Source organism: Mirounga leonina, unplaced genomic scaffold, assembly GCF_011800145.1.
Source record: "Mirounga leonina isolate KUSES-001 unplaced genomic scaffold, KU_Mleo_1.0 Mir_82, whole genome shotgun sequence".
Classification (NCBI taxonomy): domain Eukaryota; kingdom Metazoa; phylum Chordata; class Mammalia; order Carnivora; family Phocidae; genus Mirounga; species Mirounga leonina.
Window position 1 is genome coordinate 45688629 of NW_023270825.1, and position 21238 is coordinate 45709866.

The 21238-nt window shown below is 35.0% G+C and overlaps 1 protein-coding gene across 4 annotated transcripts in view; it reads left to right on the forward strand.

Annotated features, from left to right (window-relative positions):
* The window catches only part of TXNDC16 (thioredoxin domain containing 16), a 126379-nt gene that overhangs the window by 83259 nt on the left and 21882 nt on the right, over positions 1-21238 (forward strand). For 3 of the 4 annotated variants that reach the window (XM_034992464.1, XM_034992465.1, XM_034992466.1), the window contains exons 15-20: positions 2284-2452; positions 2789-2925; positions 11694-11778; positions 13452-13590; positions 17518-17678; positions 20271-20461. In XM_034992464.1, the coding sequence (XP_034848355.1) occupies positions 2284-2452; positions 2789-2925; positions 11694-11778; positions 13452-13590; positions 17518-17678; positions 20271-20461 (882 nt within the window). Of the gene's footprint in view, positions 1-2283; positions 2453-2788; positions 2926-11693; positions 11779-13451; positions 13591-17517; positions 17732-20270; positions 20462-21238 lie in introns of those variants that run through there. The other variant, XM_034992467.1, reaches the window with a different exon arrangement.

Here is a 21238-nt window from a genome sequence, read left to right on the forward strand (position 1 = left end):
CCTACTCTTAGTTACTATTAAATATTATTAAATAAATACTAAATGCACTTAAACAAAAATGTGACAGATAAGACCCAATCTCACAGTCTAACCAAAGATCTAAGATCTCAGTGTTGTTAAAGCTATTCAGTTAACTCCTTATGGACTGGGATATTTCTTAAAGATTTTTTATTTATTTATTTGAGACAGAGAGAATGAGAGACAGAGAGCATGAGAGGGAGGAGGGTCAGAGGGAGAAGCAAACTCCCCGCCGAGCAGGGAGCCCGATGCGGGACTCGATCCCGGGACTCCAGGATCATGACCTGAGCCGAAGGCAGTCACTTAACCAACTGAGCCACCCAGGCGCCCTGGACTGGGATATTTCTTAATAGCCAAGATCTTTTAACTGTTCTATGAAAACCTCATCTAGGGGTAGGTAACTAATCCAAGGAATAGACTTGAACTCAAAATATCTATGCCATCATTCTAGCAAAGACGTAGGGAGAGGTAGGGAGGCATGTTAATAAGAGAGAGATAATGATGGATTAGGATAATGTTTTATAATCATTTGAATAAGACAGAATGTATCATGCTTCATATCTGTAATACGATTTTCTTCTACTGTTTTTCTTGTTTTTTTCTTAGCTATTCCAGTTAAATAGGCTTACTCTTTTAGCTACTTTAGGAATGTATCCACCATTTAGTTTTTTAGGTTCTTTAAATTTTTAGTAAGTTCTTTATGGGTAGGTAGTATATCTTATACTCAGTTCACTGGACTTGGCATATTGCCTTACATCGTAGAATATTTGGTATTTAATAAATTGTTGAATAAATGAATAAGCTAATAAGGTGGAGTTTAGTGGAAAATGTCTACTAGTGTACAACTTGCTTATATATTAGGGACTTTTGTGAACTTAAATTAATTCTGGAAAGTCAATCCTAAATATAACATGTTCTATGGTAATAAAAACATCAGAGATTTTAAAACTTTTTTCCTCAGTTCATTTCTCAACCACATTTGATCCAACTTTTGATTACTTCATTACCTGAATGAAGAGGTGATTAAGTCTACAGATAATGTGATTACCTAATATATATATATATTTAAAGATTTTTATTTATTTATTTGAGAGAGACACAGTGAGAGAGGGAACACAAGCAGGGGGAGAGAGAAGTAGGCTCCCTGCGGGGCCCGATCCTGGGACCCTGGGATCACGACCTGAGCCGAAGGCAGACACCCAATGACTGAGCCACCCAGGCGCCCCACCTAATATTTAAAAAAAAAAAAAATCAAATCCTCTTACTCTCTTTCAGGTTCTCCTTTGTAGTTGCAATCTACGGAAAGATTTAAGTTTCTTCTTTTAGGTTCCCCAGCCTCATTGGCAAAAAATTAGAAGAAAGAAAAAGGAAGGGGGGAAATATAAACCACAATGAAGGAATAATTGGATAATGTCCCTGAATAATAGAATTATCCCCCCACCCATCCCATTTGTCAATACCAAATGAAAATGGAAACAGATTCCCTTATATTCTTCTCTATTAATGATTGAAAAAAGGCTCCCTGGCCCCTCAATGCAAGGACTCTGAGTTGTATATGTTTGTAGGATAAAAAAAAGCAGATAACCAAGCCAAGACTTGATTTCCTTTTTCATTTAGGATGTTCTTTATGAGTAACAATCCTTTTAGTAATTAGATAATCAGATAAAGGGACTGTTTCAGAAGTTCAGGGGGCTTAATGTAGAAATGCATAGTATAGGTAACTATTTTATGTCTACATTGAAGCCCATACTATAACTTTGTAAATTGGGAGAATACTGCAATGCTTCGGGCATTTAGTCCTATAACCTTTCACATTGACTTTATGGAAAAAAGCCACTGTTCATCTAAGATGATGAAGAATATTTTATACTCAGTCACAAGATGGCAGCAAATACCAAGTTTTTATACCTACCTAGTACCTAGTTAGCTGTAGCTAAGAGAATTTTTTTTTTTTTTAATCTTTAAATTAGGAACACCATGGGAAATTCCTGCATTGATAAAGTATAGGGGATGTAATACTGCAGGCAACTTAGACTCTACTGGCAGACCAGCATGCAAAAGGGACCCACAAATTGAGCAGCAAGGGAGGTGGGGAAATAAGCCAATTGGGGAAGGGGTTGCAAAAATCAGGGGAAGAGTGTCCAGTGGAAGCAGTTCATGCTCATGAGAGGTTAAAATAAGAATGGGCTATAAAAATATTGTCAAGTCTACACAACTGAGTTTTCTACATTAATATTTATAAAGTGTGCGTTTCCTGTTGTTTAGGCACATCCAGTATGCTGCTTACTAGAGTGAACTGTGCAGATTGGCCTGATTTATGTACTAAGCAAAATGTTACTGAATTTCCTGTTGTAAAGATGTATAAGGAAGGCAAGAGCCCGGTGTCTTACCCTGGAATGTTAGGAACTGAAGATCTCCTAAAATTTATCCAGCTGTAAGTATTCAGCTTCTCCCTAAGACTTAAATTTTGGGGTGTGTAAACCTTCTAATTCCTATACTTTGTTGACACACTTTGAATAGGTTAAGGAGGAATGAATTGAAATAACAGGATAAGGTGAAGAGAGCTTATTCCTTCACTTTGGGGGAAATAGAAATTGTGTTTAATGAGGGTGATTTTTTTTTTTATTACACTAGTATTTAGTTGTCTTTATTTTGTCAGATACTTATCCTGTGGAATACAGTGTTTGCCCATGTTAGTAGTATGTTTTATCTTTTTGCAAGCTGAAAAGTATCTTTAAAAATTAATTTTGAATATAGTATATTCATTCAGCAACAGGATTTCATGCCCAGTGAACATAACATCTGTCCAAGAAGCAGAAGAATATTTAAGTGGGGAATTATATAAAGACCTGATCTCCTACTCTAGTGTGTCGGTGCTAGGACTGTTCAGCCCAAACATGACAACAGGTAAGTAGTTAGGTAATAGTTAAAAACTTGATTTTTTAAAAATGAATTAACATCTTTTTCAATTATAGAGAACTCAAATTATAGAATTTTGAAAATAGAGAAATTTGAAGGAAAAATCTAAGATTATCTAGTTGTTAAATTTTGATATAATTCCTTCCCTCTTTTTTCTGTGTACCTATGTATTGCATTTTTATATATATTTTAATGTGATTGGGCTAGTACTGTGTATCTAGGTTAGTATCTTGCTGTTTTTATTTAATATTGTGTGGGTGCGGGGCGCCTGGGTGGCTCAGATGGTTAAGCTTCTGCCTTCGGCTCAGGTCATGATCCCAGGGTCCTGGGATCGAGTCCCGCATCGGGCTCTCTGCTCCTTGGGAGCCTGCTTCTCCCTCTGCCTCTCCTCTCTCTGTCTCTCATGAATAAATAAATAAAAATCTTTAAAAAAAAAAAATAATAATATTGTGTGGGTACATTTTTTCCCTGATTAATATTCTTCAAAATCATCATGGCTGTATATTTGGATGCATATACCATAATTTATTTAACTCTTTACCAACAAATAACATCTTTTGTTTCCCTTTTTTCTTTTTGCTATAAAGAATATTTTTCTTTATGCGTCTTTGTGTGGGATTTAGGTGATTTAATGGGTGTAGATTCCCAATAGGAGGATAACTTTATGTTTTCTATAAACTGTGTGTTATATGTGTTATTCATTTTTAAAAATGGGGTTTTAGTGCTTGGCTAGTGAATTACTATGAGATTTTTATGTATTAAGGATATTAAGTTCTTGTCATTTTGTTTGTTATTTCCCCCCAGTTTGGTTGTTAGCTTTAATAATTTTATATCTAGCAGTTTAAAATTTGTTTTCAAATGTATTGATTTTGAGATTTATCCGCTGATTTCAGTTATAGAAAATCTCTATTGTCCTTATCAGTTAATAGTCACTTGTATTTTCTTCTTGCTTTAATTTATATTTTCTTACACTAATTTATAGTCTTCTTGCTTTGAATATATTTTTTTTAAAACTGTGATAAAATACATGTAACACAATTTACCATCTTAACGTTTCAGCATATAGTTCACTAGTGTTGAGTATATTTACATTGTTGTGCAGCTAATCTCCAGAACTTTTTCATGTTTCAAAACTGAAACTCTGTTAAACAGCTATTTTCCTGTTTCCCTAGCCCCTGGAAACCTCAATTCTACTTTGTAACTCTATGAGTTTGACTACTCTAGGTACTGCCTATAAGTGGAATCATACAATATTTGTCTTTTATTGGCTGGCTTATTTCACTTAGCACAATGTCCTCAAGGTTCATCCATGTTGTATCATGTGTCAGAATTTCCGTCCTTTTAGGGGCCTCTGGGTGGCACAGTTGGTTAAGCATCTGACTCTTGGTTTCAGCTCAGGTCCTGATCTCAGGGTCTTGAGATCTGGTTCTGAGCTCAGCGAGGCATCTTCCAGAGTTTCTCTCTCTCTCTCTCTCCCTCTGCCCCTCCCTGCACTCGTTCTCATGCTCTCTCTAAAATAAATAAATAAATAAATCTTAAAAAAAAAAAAAGGAATTTCCTTTTATTTTTTTAAATTTTATTTTATTATGTTAGTCACCATACATTACATCATTAGTTTTTGATGTAGTGTTCCATGATTCATTGTTTGCGAATAACACCCAGTGCTCCATTCAATACAAGGCTAAATAATATTACATTGTATGTATGTAACATTTTATTTATCCATTCATCTGTTGATGGACACTTGGGTTGTTTTCACCTCTTGGCTATTGTGCGTAATGCTTCTGTGAACATGGGTGTACAAATATCTCTTCAGGACCCTGCTTTCAGTTCTTTTGGATGTATACCCAGAAGTGGAATTGCTGGGCCATCTGATGGTCCTATTTTTAATTTTTTGAAGAACCACCATACTGTTTTCCCTAGTGGCTGTATCATTTTATATTCCTACCTGTAGTATACAAGGGTTCTGATTTCTCTACATCCTCACCAACTCTTGTTATTTTCTGGTTTTTTGATAGTAGCCATCCTAATAGGTGTGAAGTTTTGATTTGATCATGGTTTTGATTTTCACTTTCCTAATAAGTAGCGATATTGAACATCTTTTTATGTGCTCCTTGGCCACTTGTATATCTTCTTTGGAGAAATGTCTATTCAAGTCCTATGCTCATTTTTAAATCAGGTTGTTGTTGTTGTTGAGTTGCAGGAATTCTTTATTCTGGAAATTAACCCTTATCATATATATGAATTGCATATATTTTCTTCTGTCCCATAGGATACCTTTCTACTCTGTTGATTTTGTTCTTCAATGTTTTTTTTTTTTTTTCTTTTTTAAGTCTTTATTTAGATATTTTTGTGCATGGTATGAGGTTAGGGGCCAACTTTATTTTGTCTGAATAGTTAACAGTTGTCCTTTTTTTTCCTCTCTTTTTTTGATTCCACCATCACCAATTAAATCCGTGTGTGTGTGTGTGTATAATCTGTTTAAACATTTTGTTTTATTCACTTTTTAAAAAAATTATTTATTTGACAGAGAGTTAGCAAGAGCAGAAACACAAGCAGGGGGAGTGGGAGAGGGAGAAGCAGGCTTCCCGTGGAGCAGGGAGCCCGATGTGGGGCTCGATCCCAGGACGCTGGGATCATGACCTGAGCTGAAGGCAGATGCTTAACAACTGAGCCACCCAGGTGCCTCTGTTTTATTCACTTTTATCTCCCTGTCAATACCTAATCTATTCGTTTTCTTTTTTTAAGATTTATTTTATTTATTTGAGAGAGCGAGTGAGCATGCAAGCAGGGGGAGGGGCAGAGGAAGAGAGAAACAAGCAGACTCTGCACTGAGCAGGGAGCCCGATGTGGGGCTCGATTATAATACATGTTGAATATATAATTGGGTCAACTCTCTTGTTTGTCTTTTATAAATTTTTTTTATCTTTTTTGGCTTTTGGCTCTTCCAGGTGAACTTTAATCATTTATACATATTGTCTAAACTTATTTGTATTTCTCTTGCTTGTTTTATGCTCCACTAGTGTTTCTTTAGTCTACATGGAGTATGCTTCTTTTGGTTTTATTTTCCCCAGAGCCAGAGATGTTCTTTAAAAAAACAAACAAAAATATTTAAATCCATAAAATTAAAGACCATTTTTAATGATTTTGAGAGACTATGGACTCCAGGAAACAAACTGAGGGTTTCAGAAGGGGGTGGGGTGGGGGGATGGGTTAGCCCAGTGATGGGTATTAAGGAGGGCACGTATTGCAGTGAGTACTGGGTGTTATATCCAAACAATGAATCATAGAACACTACATCAAAAGCTAATGAAGTACTGTATGGTGACTAACATAGCATAATAAAAATAAAACAATAAAATTTTAACACATTTTTTAAAAACCAAAAACAAAAAATTATTTTGACTTCTATAGAAGATGAGGATGCTTTTAATTTCTTCTGTCATCTTTTTCTCTACATGGGCCTCTATAGCCTCATATTATAGACTCAGATTATCATTATTGCTGAACTTTAATATTTTTGCATTATATTTTTCTCTTTCAAAAGTTTCTTGCACTTATTTTTCCAACATTTTATTATGAAAATTTTCAAACATAAAGCAAAGTTGAAAGATTTTATAATGAACATCCATATACCTACCATCTAGATTCTACTATTAACATTTAACTTGTACTTGATTTAGCACATATCTGTGCATCTGTCCATCCTTCCACCCATCAATTAATTCATCTTATTTTTGGTGCATTTCATATTAATGTTTTTTCATTCAGCTTTGATACGGTGCTTATAGCAATTAATTTTACTTTGTTAGTTTTACATAGCATCATAGAGTATAGTGTTCTTTTAATATCACAGCTTCACTATTTTTAGACTATTTTTTTCTAGCTTCATAGGAATGCCTTTCAGTAAGTTGTAAAGGAAGGGTACATAGGGGTTTTTTTCTAACCAGTTCTATTGCTTAGAATGTTATTCTCTTGCCTTTGCATATGGATGGCTTCTTGAATTGACTGTGTAACACAACCTTTAATGTTTTTTTCGTCACATGTTAGTTGTTTGCATTTATCTAGCAAACCTGCCCCCTTATATTTCTTTCATTTAAGATGAATTTCAAATTCTGAATAAAATTTTTTAAGGATATTTTTCTGGGAAGAGTATCCCCATATCTAGCATCATATCTACAGATAGTGGATACTGTTAACTAATTATTAAATTTTGCTTTCTACAAATTTCTGTCTAGTAATTGTTCCCCTCTATGTTGTCTTCAAAATTTTTTAAAATAAAAGCCAAAATAACTTGAAAGAAATAATAAGAATGTGAATGTGTGTTCTGTGGCTTCCCATCTTAGAAGGCAAAATCATAGAGGGGATCGCTTTTTCATTTGTATTCTCTTTATGAAAAATTGTGACGTGAATGAGTCTGTGGTTTACTCCTTTGTCTTTGCCTTTCTAATGTTTTTGCTTCTACCCGTTGACTTTGTCTTCAGTCTACGTCAGGTGCCTGGTGCCCTGAGGTTGTCTATTATTTACTCAGGGCTTCCTTCCAAAAAGAATTAAGGTCTTCAGATAACAAAAAGCACAAATATAATAAAATCATTAAAACAAGAATAAGAGTTAAGCTGTAAAAGAGAGGGGGATAATTGTGTAGTATACTTAGAAAACACTGCAGTTGGTCATAAAACTTAACCTTAAGCAATCTGGCAGCAATTGGAAACAGATGAAATTTTTGCCATCTTATCATTATATAATAAATGGCAATATAAAAGTTAGGATGCTGACTCATCCACAGAAAAAACTTTTCCCTGATTGTAAATGCTGAGAGGGATTTTTCATATTTTTTTATATGAGAGATATAGGGAACAGTATATTTTATGATAGTTCTATACAAATGATAAGATTTACACATAATTATCTCTTAACGAAAGTCAAAAGTATAGGGGCACCTGGGTGGCTTGTTAAATGTCTGGTTAAGTGTCTGACTCTTGATTTTGGCTCAGGTCATGATCTCAGGGTTGTGAGATAGAGCCCTGTGTGGGGCTCCGCGCTCAGCAGGGAGTCTGCTTGAGTTTCTCTCTCTCCCACTTCCTTCCCCCCCACCCCTCTCCCATTCACGTGCACACGCATGCGCTCCCTATCTCCCTCCCAAATGAATAAATCTTTAAAAAATAAGTCAAAAGTATAATGTTAAACAACATAGAGATTGTTCTGGTATGCCAGAATGATGTAATCTGGATAGGATGCTTTTTTGTTATTTCACTAGATTGATTGTTCTCAGACTTTTCAGTCAGGTATTAGAGTCTCTTCTTTTTTGTTTTTGTTTGTTTTTTGCAGATATTCATATGATAGTTACTGGACTTTCAATGTCTATTGAATGGGAAAATGTATAACAATAAAAGGCTATTATGAATTCACTAACACTTTTATTTACATGTGTATTTTATTCATAAGAGCTAACTACTAACATTTATCAAGCACTTATTTTATATCAGATAGTGATTTATTGTTCATGTAGATGCTAATGATTTACAGATTAATGTGGATTCCATGAGGGCTGAAATGTCTCCTTTGTCCAGTGTTGTATCTGGCAGGTCTCTTGGAAGATACTTATTAATTACAAAGGGGAAAAAAAGTATCTTGTGGGAATAGAATTTAAAGCCCTGTAAATGTCCTGTTTCTCATTATACTTTTGCATTCCAGTTTTAGAATCCATTGCTTGAAAGAGTTATAACTATGATGGTTGCCAAGTGGAAAATTTCTGACTCCCTACCTATTCCTTCTATATACGTACTAATATAGTTCACATACTACTGTACGAGCTTTTCCTTCTCGTTTGATTTTCAGTATAGATGCCTGAGTCCTTAATTTTATTCAGTGGGTTATAATTGGTTGCTATCATGCCCCTTCAATCTGACTCCTGTGTCCTTTTGACGTATCTCCATCATTCTTTGGGTATGTCCTTTTGGCACAAAATGTTCCTAGTCCCATTCCTGGAATCAGCCATTTCTCAACCAAGAGTCTAGGTTCCTTTTAGTGGGACATTGAATTTAGAAACCAACATCTAGTGCTTTTAGTTACTGGAGTGTTCTTGCTTCTCAACTGTTGTTGGTAGAGTTAAAAAATAGATGTATGTGTACTATGTGTATACATGTATGTCTATAAATGTAACGATTCAGTAACATGTGATAGTGGGGGAAAAGCAGTATTGCTAAATTAATGTATTTTATGCAATTAAAACATGTTTATAGTTACACAACTAAGTATTGGAGGTCACCATTAATATTATATCCCAAATATATTGTGATATAAGAATCCTTTTATTTAGATTAACTGATTATTTTCTTATACTTGGGGTTGCAATATATTCTGAAATATGTGGTTTTCACCAAGGAGGAGAGTGTGTCTGGTTTTAAATGTTCAGAGAAAAATTGACAGTCTGGTTTAGTGGAAATGGATATGTATCTAAGGTCTACAGTTTTTATTTATTTATTTAGTTTTTGAGGTCTACAGTTTTAAATGCTTCTGTTGCAGAAGTAACAAGATATATGAACAAGTGGATTTATGAAGAGCCTTTTTAAAAACATATTCATGTGGCTCAGTTGGTTAAGTGTCTGTCTTTGGCTCAGGTCATGATCTTGGGGTCCCGGGATTGAACCCCACATTGGGCTCCCTCTCAGCGGGGAGCCTGTTTCTCCCTTTCCCTCTGCTCCTCTCCCCCACTGATGCATCTCTCTTTCTCAAATAAATAAGTAAAATCTTTTAAAAAAAGGAAACATATGAGGAGAGAGGCTTCTGTATGAGGGAATTATATGGAAGTAGTGTAATTTTCCACTGTTACTTGAAAAGAAGCTGAAATAGATTCCATTATGTCATTGCTTTAGATAATGATCATCAACTACTAACCAGAATTTAGTTCTGTTTTGAGAAATGAAAGTATAGGCACTCAGTCCTAATTGTTTACTTTTCTTCTCTCTCTCTCTTTTTTTTTTTTTTGAGGGGGCGGGCAGAGAGGGAGAGAGAGAATCCTAAGCAGGCTCCACGCCCAGGGCTGAACCTGATGGAGGGCTTGATCTCAACTCCAAAATCATGACCTGGGCTGAAATCAAGTTAGATGCTTAACTGACTGAGTCACCCAGGCATCCCTTTGTTTATTTTTCTTACGAATCTTTACTGCTTTGGTATAACACAGGCTGAAGAAAATATTTTCATGGAGTAATAGTTTCTCATTAAATTCATGGTTATAAATGAGCTCTCAATGCTGCCTCCTGGCTGACTGTGCCACTTTAGTAAATTGGCTTTCCTGTAGAATTTCTTAATCTTGTGGAAAGTATGCATCCTTTTTAAAGAACAAAACTTGTGGTTACCAGACGGTAACAGTGCTGATACTCACACCGTGAATACAGTACTGACTGCTTAGGTACAGATCTCTTGGGTTCAGCGTGTCCAGAATACTAGGTGCTTTATGACTCAATTCTTCCATCATTAGTTTTCTGTTTGAATTGCCATGAACCTTCCATGCAGTGAGCTGAGTTATCGTTTGGCCTTCACTTGGCAAGAATACATCATTTTTTAAAAAAGATTTTATTTATTTATTTGACAGAGACAGCGAGAGCAGGAACACAAGCAGGGGGGAGTGGGAGAGGGAGAAGCACCTCCTGCCAAGCAGGGAGCCCAATGCGTGCTCGATCCCAGGACCCTGGGATCATGACCTCAGCCGAATGCAAACGCTTAACAACTAAGCCACCCAGGTGCCCCAAGAATACATCATTTATATAAGTTTACCTCTGTTCTTTTCTCATTAGTCTATGACTGTTTAATTCAGACTTGCTTCTTGGTTATAAAATACACATTAACATGATCCAGAATATACTGTTATTTATGGAAATGTATTCAGAAAGCTCCTGAAATAATTTTTTAATATCTATATCCTAACAAATGAAAAAAGACTGATACACAAATTAATCAAAGTTCAAAAGTAACAAAAACACATTACAGAAAATATGGGAAATATAAAAAGACACAAATCCCTCATAATTGCAGAATCCTAACACAGATACTGTTAAAGGACTAGAATTTCTAGTCTTCTATTTTTTTCTGTGCATATAGACTTCTAGATTTGTGATGATAATGTGTGCATCATTTCACATACTGCTTCTCTTTCCAGGCTATGTATAAGATAGCTGTTTCCATTTACCTTACCTTAGGAGTAAATTAAAAAGCAACAAATATTTATTCAGTAACTCTGTTGAGTTACTGATTAGATGTGCTATGATTAGAGTGCTATAAATTTGATAAATCACATTTAGAGTACATTTGTTTAGGGAACCATAATTACATTATATCAATTTACATTTCTGTAGTAATCAAAGGTCATAAAAAGAACACAGATTTGGGCGCCTGGGTGGCTCAGTTGGTTAGGCGACTGCCTTCGGCTCAGGTCACGATCCTGGAGTCCTGGGATCGAGTCCCGCATCGGGCTCCCTGTTTGGCGGGGAGTCTGCTTCTCCCTCTGACCCTCCTCCCTCTCATGCTCTCTGTTTCTCATTCTCTCTCTCTCAAATAAATAAATAAAATCTTAAAAAAAAAAAAACTTAAAAAAAAAAGAACACAGATTTATTTTAGAACCGCTAAGTTATATGAGGTCTACCTGTAAATATTTGTCTTTATAATTAATAATAAATTACAACCATTTATAAATGTCAGTTGATCAGCACACATAATTTTAAAGGTTTCAGATTTTTGTCTTGTCTATGTATTTATAGCAAAAGAAGATTTCACTGAAGCAGGAAACTACCTAAAAGGATGTGTTATCACTGGAATTTATTCTGAAGATGATGTTTTGATACTGTAAGTTTGTTGGTCTTCTAATTTTAGAGAGGAAGAAGTTTGCAAAATAATATATTGTGTGTCTTTACACAGTTGATGAAGGAAAATAGGTCAGCAATATAACTAAATTTTTAATTTTCTTCGAAGAAGATCTGGGAAGTACCACCTGGCTATTTAGAATTTTTAGATACTCTTTTGCTTTAGGCTAGAGTCCCCATAGGGAAAACCTTGGATTCATACTATTTCATCTTCCTATAAAAAATTTCCTCTTTTGTTTCTATTACCTGCAGTTTTGGTTCTTTGGAATTATCAAAGTTTTTTGGGGAATTTTACATCTTGAGTGTCTGGGTTTTGATTTGCCACCAAGGTATATGTAAAAATCAGAATTTTCTCATATTTCTACCAGAGTTTTAGGTGATATAACTATACCTGACAGTTCTACCTAATTTTAAGTTATTGCAAACATATACTAAATCAGTGCTTTTTTTTACCCACATTAGTTGCTTTATTTGTAGAATGTAGGACTCTTGTGAACTACCAGATAGTTGCTTCAGAATGAAGGACTGAACTGAAAATTTGGAGATTATTAATGCATAAACAATACATACAGTAATACATGTACATCACATTCTGCATTAATGGCTTATTTTCAGGTGCAAGTGGAGTTGGTAAGTCCCAATAATTTGTCTTGCTTACCTCCTGACTGTAATATTCCTATTGTGATTTCTGGGCTTACATCTTTCATCCTGAACACTGGTGACATATGCTCTTCATGATTAAGCTCCATTTCTATCCATGAAATCATACTGAACTCCAGATCTTTAGAAAGTATGAGACCTGTTCACCTGACACATGGACAGTCACCTACTATCTTCTACTCTGCTGTCATGGTGCATTTAGCTGTGGTCAGCTAATCAATTAAGAGAGTCTTTCAGGTAATTTGAAGACTGGACCCTCTACTAATGCTTTTAGTATTATAACATCTATACTTTGTTTTAGCATTAGTTGAGATTTTACATGATATAAATGTGACTACCTCACGGGTCATTTCACACCAAGCATTTTTTTCCTATTTAATTTAGTGATTTCCCTTTCTCGTTAGCATACGTAGTGGTAAGAAGGAGCAGATTTGGGCTCGGTTACAGTGGAGAGAGCATAGACTTTTTATCTGGGGCACCTTGCTTTGAATTCTGTCTCTGCCATTTATCACTCTCTGAGTCCTGGTTTCCTCATCTATCAAATGCAGGTGATAGTGGCCTCATTATACGGCCATTCTGAGGGTTAAATAAAAACGAAAGTACCTGAAAGAGTGCCTGGAAAATGATAGGTTTCTAGTAAATACTTTTCTCCTTGCTCAGCAGTATGGTGAGCAGTCCAAAAGGGTTGAGAGCCATGCAGTATGTTCCTAATCCTGTTTAGACATTTTCTTGATGGTAAGTTGTCTAGAGGAAAAAAACAAAAAATCTGGCTGTATTATTTTCTGTTGCTTTCTTTTAATCTAGGTTGTCAAGGCTCCTGAACTTCCTCAGCCTTACACAGAAGATAAGTTTGCTGGGAAATTGAGTTCATTTTTTTCTTTAGTGGTAGGGCTTCCTCATTTGCTACTTCCCACCCTGATCGCACGGACTAATTGTTTATGTTTTTGACGACTTGCTGTATTTTATTGGAAATCTTAGTACTGCGTTTCTCCATAGGTCACACAAATACGCTGCAACCCTTCCAGCCCTGCTGCTGGCCAGACACAAAGAAGGCGAAATAGAGAGCATTCCATTAGCTAACTCCCCTGCACAAGACATAGTTCAAATAATAACAGATGCATTACTGGAAACATTTGTGAGTATATTTTGTAATAAGGATGTTATTTAAAATAAAATCGAGACCAGTTAAAAATAGTCTGTTTTAATATGCCATTTTCCAGCTTTTGTTGGCACAGGGCATGACATTTTGTGAGCTGAAGATTCACCAGGTTGCTCTGTGTCATTGTTCAGTCATTATGCGTACAGCTTCTCCAGTCCACTGCCGAAAGTTTACATGTCTTTGGATTATTTTTACTGCTGAGACTAGTGTAGCTGATGGCCAGTTGAAGGAAGTACTTAATCTAGGCTGAAACTTGGTGTATATATATATAAAGCACATGGATTTTGGAGAGTCAGGCTACTCAGCTTCAGATCCTTGCTTGATTGCTTACTGGCTCTTGACTTCTCTCTGCCGCGTGTAAAATGCAGGTGGTCATAGCACCTGCTGCGGAGACTTAATTGTGAAGACTAAGTGAGACATGTGTATGGTGTTCTGTGTCATATTTGGCCCGTGGTGAGTGTTCAACAAATGTTAGCTAGTATTCTTACTTACACAGTTTTGGGACAAAATAGTGTCTTATGAAAAGCCTTTTCCACTGCTTCCTTTGAAAATAGTGAATTCAGGGGCATAACAGTTGTAACCTGCATTTCTCAATTTCAGTTGTTTTTGTATTTATGTTAAACATAGCTAGAATATTGTAAATTTATGCTTTTCTGCATTTCTAAAGTGACATAAGAAGCATTATTATCAGCTATAAATACTAAATGAATATCCTCCTCTTGTTATGTGTCTTGCCATGATGGTCTAAATAACATTACATTTTAGGCTCAGAATAATGGCTGTAGCCTTTATTAAATCTTTTTGTTACCTTGGTTCTGTTCCCTCCCCTCTTCCCATTAAAGTTACAGGCTATAATTAAAATCAGATCATTAATATTTTCAGGATGTAGTTTTCCAAATTATTGAGGTAACATTTTTGTATTTAATGACATGTTATTAAATGAATATTTCCTTAACCATATACATAGTGTAATATTTTTGGAATTATTATAAGCCTTTACCTTCCTTTTCCCAGATAATACAGAGAACTATTAAGAGAAGAAAATTGGAATCAACCATATCCTCTTTGACCAAATTTAAATTGGGGGAAATATTTTCTCAAACAAAAAAAAAAATTCCATGTGTATCTGTGTGATTGTCTTTTTATATTAAGGGATATTTCCATAAAGAAATGAAGATATACATACTTTTTTTTTTTTAATATCTGTATAATATTCTGTTGCACTAAAAAAGCCACAATTTATTTTCCTGTTGATGAATTTTAAGTTGTCTTTAGTTTTACTCAGGGACCAGCCTTGTGCATAATCTTTGGGTGTTTCCATGATTCCATACTCATGGTAAATGCACAGATTTGAATTGCTAGTCCAAAGGGCATGCACAAGTTTAAGGCTGCTGATACTTGTTCCTGTTTTGCATGAGAAGAGATTAGAACATTTTACTCTTTCATCTTTGCTTGACTGATGAATAAAAAATTGGCATCTATTTTTTAAGGTTATATTCTTTAAGGCTGAGAAACTTGGGGCAAACTTAACGATCAGAATCTGTTTATAAGTTAAGCGTTGTGGCAGTGTTTCCAGTTTATAGTGTTTTGGTTTACAGCGTTTGACTAAAAACCGAACAGCTATAATAAAAAATTGTTTTGCGTTTAGTTTATGACCTTTCCATAAATTCTAAAACCCTCAAATAGTTATTAAATTTTTTTAAAAGATTTTATTTATTTATTCATGAGAGACAGAGAGAGGGAGAGGGAGAAGCAGGCTCCCTGCTCTGCAGGGAGCCCGATGTGGTACTCGATCCCAGGACTCTGGGATCATGACCTGAGCTGAAGGCAGACACTTAACTGACTGAGCCACCCAGGAGCCCAAGGTGGTTAAATTTCTTAAAGCTGCCCTATGTTGGAGATTTAAGTCTGGAGTATGTAGCAGCCAGCCAGCCAGCCACAAGCTCATCTCCTCATCTGCACTAAGGTGCTAGAAAGACTTTGGTTTCTTCATCTGGATAGGAAGGAGAAATGGGTGAACAGACAGTAAACATTTTTTATATGGCATTCAGTTTTTATTTTAATGAACCTGATGATAAATCAGGCTAGGTAAATAATGCCCAAATCTGAAATACACGATAATTAACTACATAAGCAATGATCTATTCAAGGCTGTCACGTTTAAACATAGTTTAATAGCACTTTGCTCAGATATGTTAATTTCCTTTAATTATGCTTTTATTATGGATAAGTTACAGCCTCTTGTATACTCAGATAGCCAAAGGACACCTTCCTATTACCATGTTTGATGACCTTCTCTGTAAGTAGCAACCAAAACTACTGACAATGCTTTTTCTTTTCAAAATTCTCTGTTCCTCTGGCTTTTGCAATTCAGTCCTCTCCAGATACCTCCTTCAACCCTCTGGCCACTCTAGAATTCCATCTTCAACCTTCAGTCTTTTTCTTCTTTTTGCTCTTCTTTCTTTCGGAAATTTTGTCCATACCCACAATTTCTACCATCAGTATTACCAACTGATGATTCCTAAATCTGAGGTCCTGATCTTTTCCTCCTCAACTCACAGAACTCTTGGTCTTTCTTCCCTGAAATGCCTGTCACCGGTCTGTCTTTTCACAGATTCGTATTCGAGTTAGCTTTCTAAAACAGGCATAACCATGCCGCTCATTTGATACAAGATCTTCTCAGTATTTCTGAGAGCTAGAACACCTATCAAGGTATTTTCCCATCTGGTCTTACAGCCACATTTGCCTCTTGCATGCCTCACTGTTCCCAGATGGCATGAATGCTCTCACAGCTCTCTGCCTATCTCCATGATGCTCCCTATATCGGGAATCCCGGCTCTAGCACATACCTTCTTCTGTCAAGATCTTATTTCTTGCCTAAGGTCAGATTAAATATCACTTCCTAAAATCATCCATGAGCTCCCATACTTTGGTTTTTTTTAGCTTAATTTTGTTGTCCTACATTAAATTTTCTTGGCTCACAGCAGTTTGTCTACCTGTCTCCTCCTTGAGAGTAGGAGCGCTTTAAGGGCAGGGAGAGTATCTTCCTTCTTTCTGATTCAGTGCCCAGCATTAACATTTTGAACTTTGTAGTGGTGGCTCCATCTCCCCTCGTTTCAGATCTGTTCAGAGTGAGGAGATCTGCCGGCCTGATGAGGTCTATCAATTTTAGGAAGGGGATATAACTTGTGTAGAAGATTAAGGATGAAAATTAACATAAGAAGACAACATAGGGAAATTTGGAAAGAGGGGATCTAAGATTTAAGTCATGAAAGTGGATTAAAAACCTGAGAAGAGGATTTCGAGTGTGAAAGAGAAAGAATTAGAAGAAAAATGAGAATTGGCAGAGGAAGGTGGCTTTGAGAACTAAATAAGGAAAAGTACATACTGGAGTTTGGTATTTGGGCTTAAACTGAAAAGAAATGAGACTGATATTTTTATTTGTTTAAACATGTTTTGATTATATTAATTATGCTAAAATCATAAATATTGAAACAAAATAAGATTTTTATTTTAAATAATCATAGATGTTGAAGGATTATATCTTTAGAGCTCAGCATTTTTTCCCCAAAAATTTTATGTTAGATACAATAAGAGTTTTGTTTGTCATATGTGTGTTGTCTAATCTGGTCCAGATTTTAGCATAAGAAATTATTAGAAGTGGTACATCCTTGTAAAACAGGGAACTTGTTTATCTTCAAATTAGCTTTATTTTGGAAATAACTAAGATAAAGTGAGCTTAAATAAAAAGCTCTTGATATTTATAGTTATTAGTCAGTATTACAAAATCTCCACTTAAAATATGTTTGAATTACATTTTAGAAACTAAAATTGCATGAGTGATTTGAACGCTATTTTCTATTTTATCTCATCATTCTCCATGTTTGTTTGTTTTTTTAACAGCCAGAAATCACTGTGGAAAATCTTCCCATTTATTTAAGACTTCAGAAACCATTATTTATTTTATTCAGTGACGGCAGCATAAATCCTCAGTATAAAAAAGCAATATTGACGCTGGTAAATGAGAAACACTTGGATTCACTTACCCCTTGCTGGTTAAATCTGTAAGTATATTTTTATTACACTTGGATTCACTTACCCCTTGCTGGTTAAATCTGTAAGTATATTTTTATTTTTTAATATGTAAAAGGGAAGAAACTATAATGATTACATTTTCATTAGGAAATGAAACTTTTTTTTTTTTTTTTTTTTGAGAGAGAGAGAATGAGAGACAGAGAGCATGAGAGGGAGGAGGGTCAGAGGGAGAAGCAGACTCCCTGCTGAGCAGGGAGCCCGATGCGGGACTCGATCCCAGGACTCCAGGATCATGACCTGAGCCGAAGGCAGTCGCTTAACCAACTGAGCCACCCAGGCGCCCCAGGAAATGAAACTTTCTAACTATGTCTTTGGAGTTAATATTATGGGACCAGTGTATAAGTTATGATAGTTTAGTAACTAAACTTCCTCATGGTCTAAGATGACCTTGTTTTAGATTGAATTCTGTTCTACAATAAATTTTTTATTTTGCTGAATGTTATTTTTTTTTCAGGGGTATATAGGTATAATTGACAAAATTGTAAGATATTTAAAGTGTACATTGTGGTGATTTGATACATGTATACATTGTGGAAGGATTCTTCCATGTAATTAACATATTCATTACCTCACATTATATATATATATATATATATATATATATAGGGAGGGAGTAAGAACATTTAAGTTCTACTCTCTTAGCAAATTTCAGTTATATAGTGTTCACAACTACAGTCACCATGTTATACGTTAGATCCTCAGACCTTATTTATTCATCTTACAGCTGAAAGTTTCTTTCCTTTTCCCAATCTCTTCCTATTTCCCCCAACACTGAGTCCCGGGCAACCACTTTTCTACTCTGGTTCTGTGAGTTTGACTTTTTGATTTTTCACATAAGTGATACCATGTAGTATTTGTCTTTCGCTGTCTGGCTTATTTCACTTGGCCTAATGCCCTCAGAGTCCATCCATGTTGTAGCAAAGAGCAGGATTTTCTTCTTTCTCATGACTGAATAATATTCCATTGTATATGTACCACATCTTAGGTTGTTTCCGTATTTGGCTATTGCAAATAATGCTGCAATAAACACGGGAGTGCATATATCTCTTCACTGTCTTGTTTTCATCTCTTTTGGATAAATACCCAGCAGTAGGACTGCTGGATCGATGGTAGTTCTCTTTCAGTTTTTTGAGGTTGTGGTTGTACCAATTTACATTCTCACCAACAGGGTACAAGGGTTCCCTTTTCTTTACATTTGTTATCTTTTGTCTTTTTGATACTAGTCATTTTAACAGGGTTGAGGTGGTATCTCATTGTGGTTTTGTTTTGCATTCTCTAATTTCCCTAGTGATGTGGAACATCTTTTCTTGTGTCTGTTGGCCATATGTGTCGTCTTTGTAAAAATGTCTATTCAGTTCCTCTGCCAATTTTTAAATTGGATTGTTTGTATTCTTTGCTGTTATGTGTGTTCTTTAGTTATTTTGGATATAAACCCCTTATCAGATAGATGATTTGCAAATATTTTCTCTCATTCCAAAAGTTGCCTTTTCATTTAGTTGATGGTTTCCTTTGCTATGCAGAAGCTTTTCAATTTGATGTAGTCCACTTATTTTTTATTTATGTTACCTTTTCCTTTTGGTGTCATACAAATTTTAAGAAGTAGTAATTTTTTTAATTTTAAAAGTAATTGATATCCATTGAAGCAAATACAGAAAAATAAACATTGTGATATTTTGGCATTTTTCTTCAGTTCCTTTTTCTGCACTTTTATATTTTTAAAATGCAGCCTAAAATGTTACAGATAATTTTCAGTGCATTCACCAACAATATTTTCTGTTAGGTTTTCTAGATGTATGGCTTGTGTTACATTTAATGTCTGTGAACACAGTTCACATAAATACTATCTATTGTTCAAATTCATCAAATGAAGACATTTTTAATTCATTTGAAAAATTACAAGAATGAGGCAATGTACATTTTTTTTTTTCCCATGAAGAGTTCACCAACAGTACAACATACTGCTTAAGACAAAATTTTCCCAGGGTTTTGTAGGTATCTCAGAGTAAAACAGTATTTTCCATAGTGTGGAATGTGCTGTTTTAGGAAACCTAGGTATCTTAAAAGTTATGGTTTCTGTGTATGACCAAAACTTTTAAAAAATGTTTTTAATTTGAAATTAACCCCTTCTCTTTGTTCCTGAGGAAAAACAACTTTATTTGGAGAAGAAGTATTTATTATAAATATTTTATATTTTGTAACCATTTAATTTTTAAGTTGACATGTGATCAGATACTTGGCTCAGCTTTGGAAGGAACCTGTTGATTATATCAAACCCAAATTGACAGATCTTTGAACTATAACTGGTTTTCATGAAAATAGTCATTGACTGCCTTTTTTTTTTTTTGCCCTAAGAGAAACACAGTGCCCACATTAAAAGAAACTCATTAAGAATCTGATTACTAATAACATAGTTATAGACCTCTTGGTTTTTAAGATCTCTTTTTATAAAATAAACTTAATGACATGATACTATATTTAAAGTTTAATGTTCCACAACCTTTTATTTTCATAATTTTGTTAGAGAGAGAAATATTAACGTGTTCAGTTGCTCCCTTTTGCAGAAAGAATACTCCTGTGGGAAGAGGAATCTTGGAGGCATATTTTGATGCTCTGCCTCCCCTTCCTCTTCTTGTTATGGTCAATCTGCATTCAGGTGGCCAAGTATTTGCATTTCCTTCAGACCAGGCTATCACTGAACAAAACCTTTTATTGTGGCTGAAGAAACTGGAAGCAGGACTTGAGAGTCACATCAGTAAGTTTCCTGTTTTAATACGCGCAGTTATGTGTTTTCATAGATTTTTAAACTTGAATTATAGCTAATACATGCTAGAATGAGTTGAATTGTAATGTTTATATCTTAAATATTAATATGTTATAGCATTGTCCATGGAACAATCTTCTCTGTGGTAAGTATTTATTACCCCCGAGAAAATAAGTACCATTACATTTTATTAAATTTAATGACAGTAATAACATTTATTGAATGCTGAATAGGTGTCTAGCACAATGCTAAATGATTCACATGTGTTAACTCATTTAATTCTCCTAAGAGTCATAGGAAGTATTGTTACCTGTAGAAGAGTTAGGTAACTAGTTCAAAGTTAAATAACCAGTAAATAAGGAAGCTTGGATTCCAACCTGCATCTCTTTTACTCCAGAGCCAGAATTTTGAACCATAACAAAATTTATGATGCTGGCTTATGATATGTCATAGTCTCTACTTTTCTAAAACATATGAGAATTTATATCTGGTACAGATGTAAATGTTAATTTATGTACAATTGTGGTAACAGGCCTGTTGCTATAATTTAAATAAGAAGTAATAAACTAGATCATTAGTATATTGAGGAAATAGTGTGAAATTTGATGTAATGAAAAATCTCCTGAGATACTAACCAAGGATTTTGTTATTGGATACCAGATGAACTATATTTTGACATTGTTCCATGACAGAGTCCTGAAATAGGGGGTGTGTGTATATAAATATGTATGTGTATATATACACACACACAGTTCTTATGTACAAACT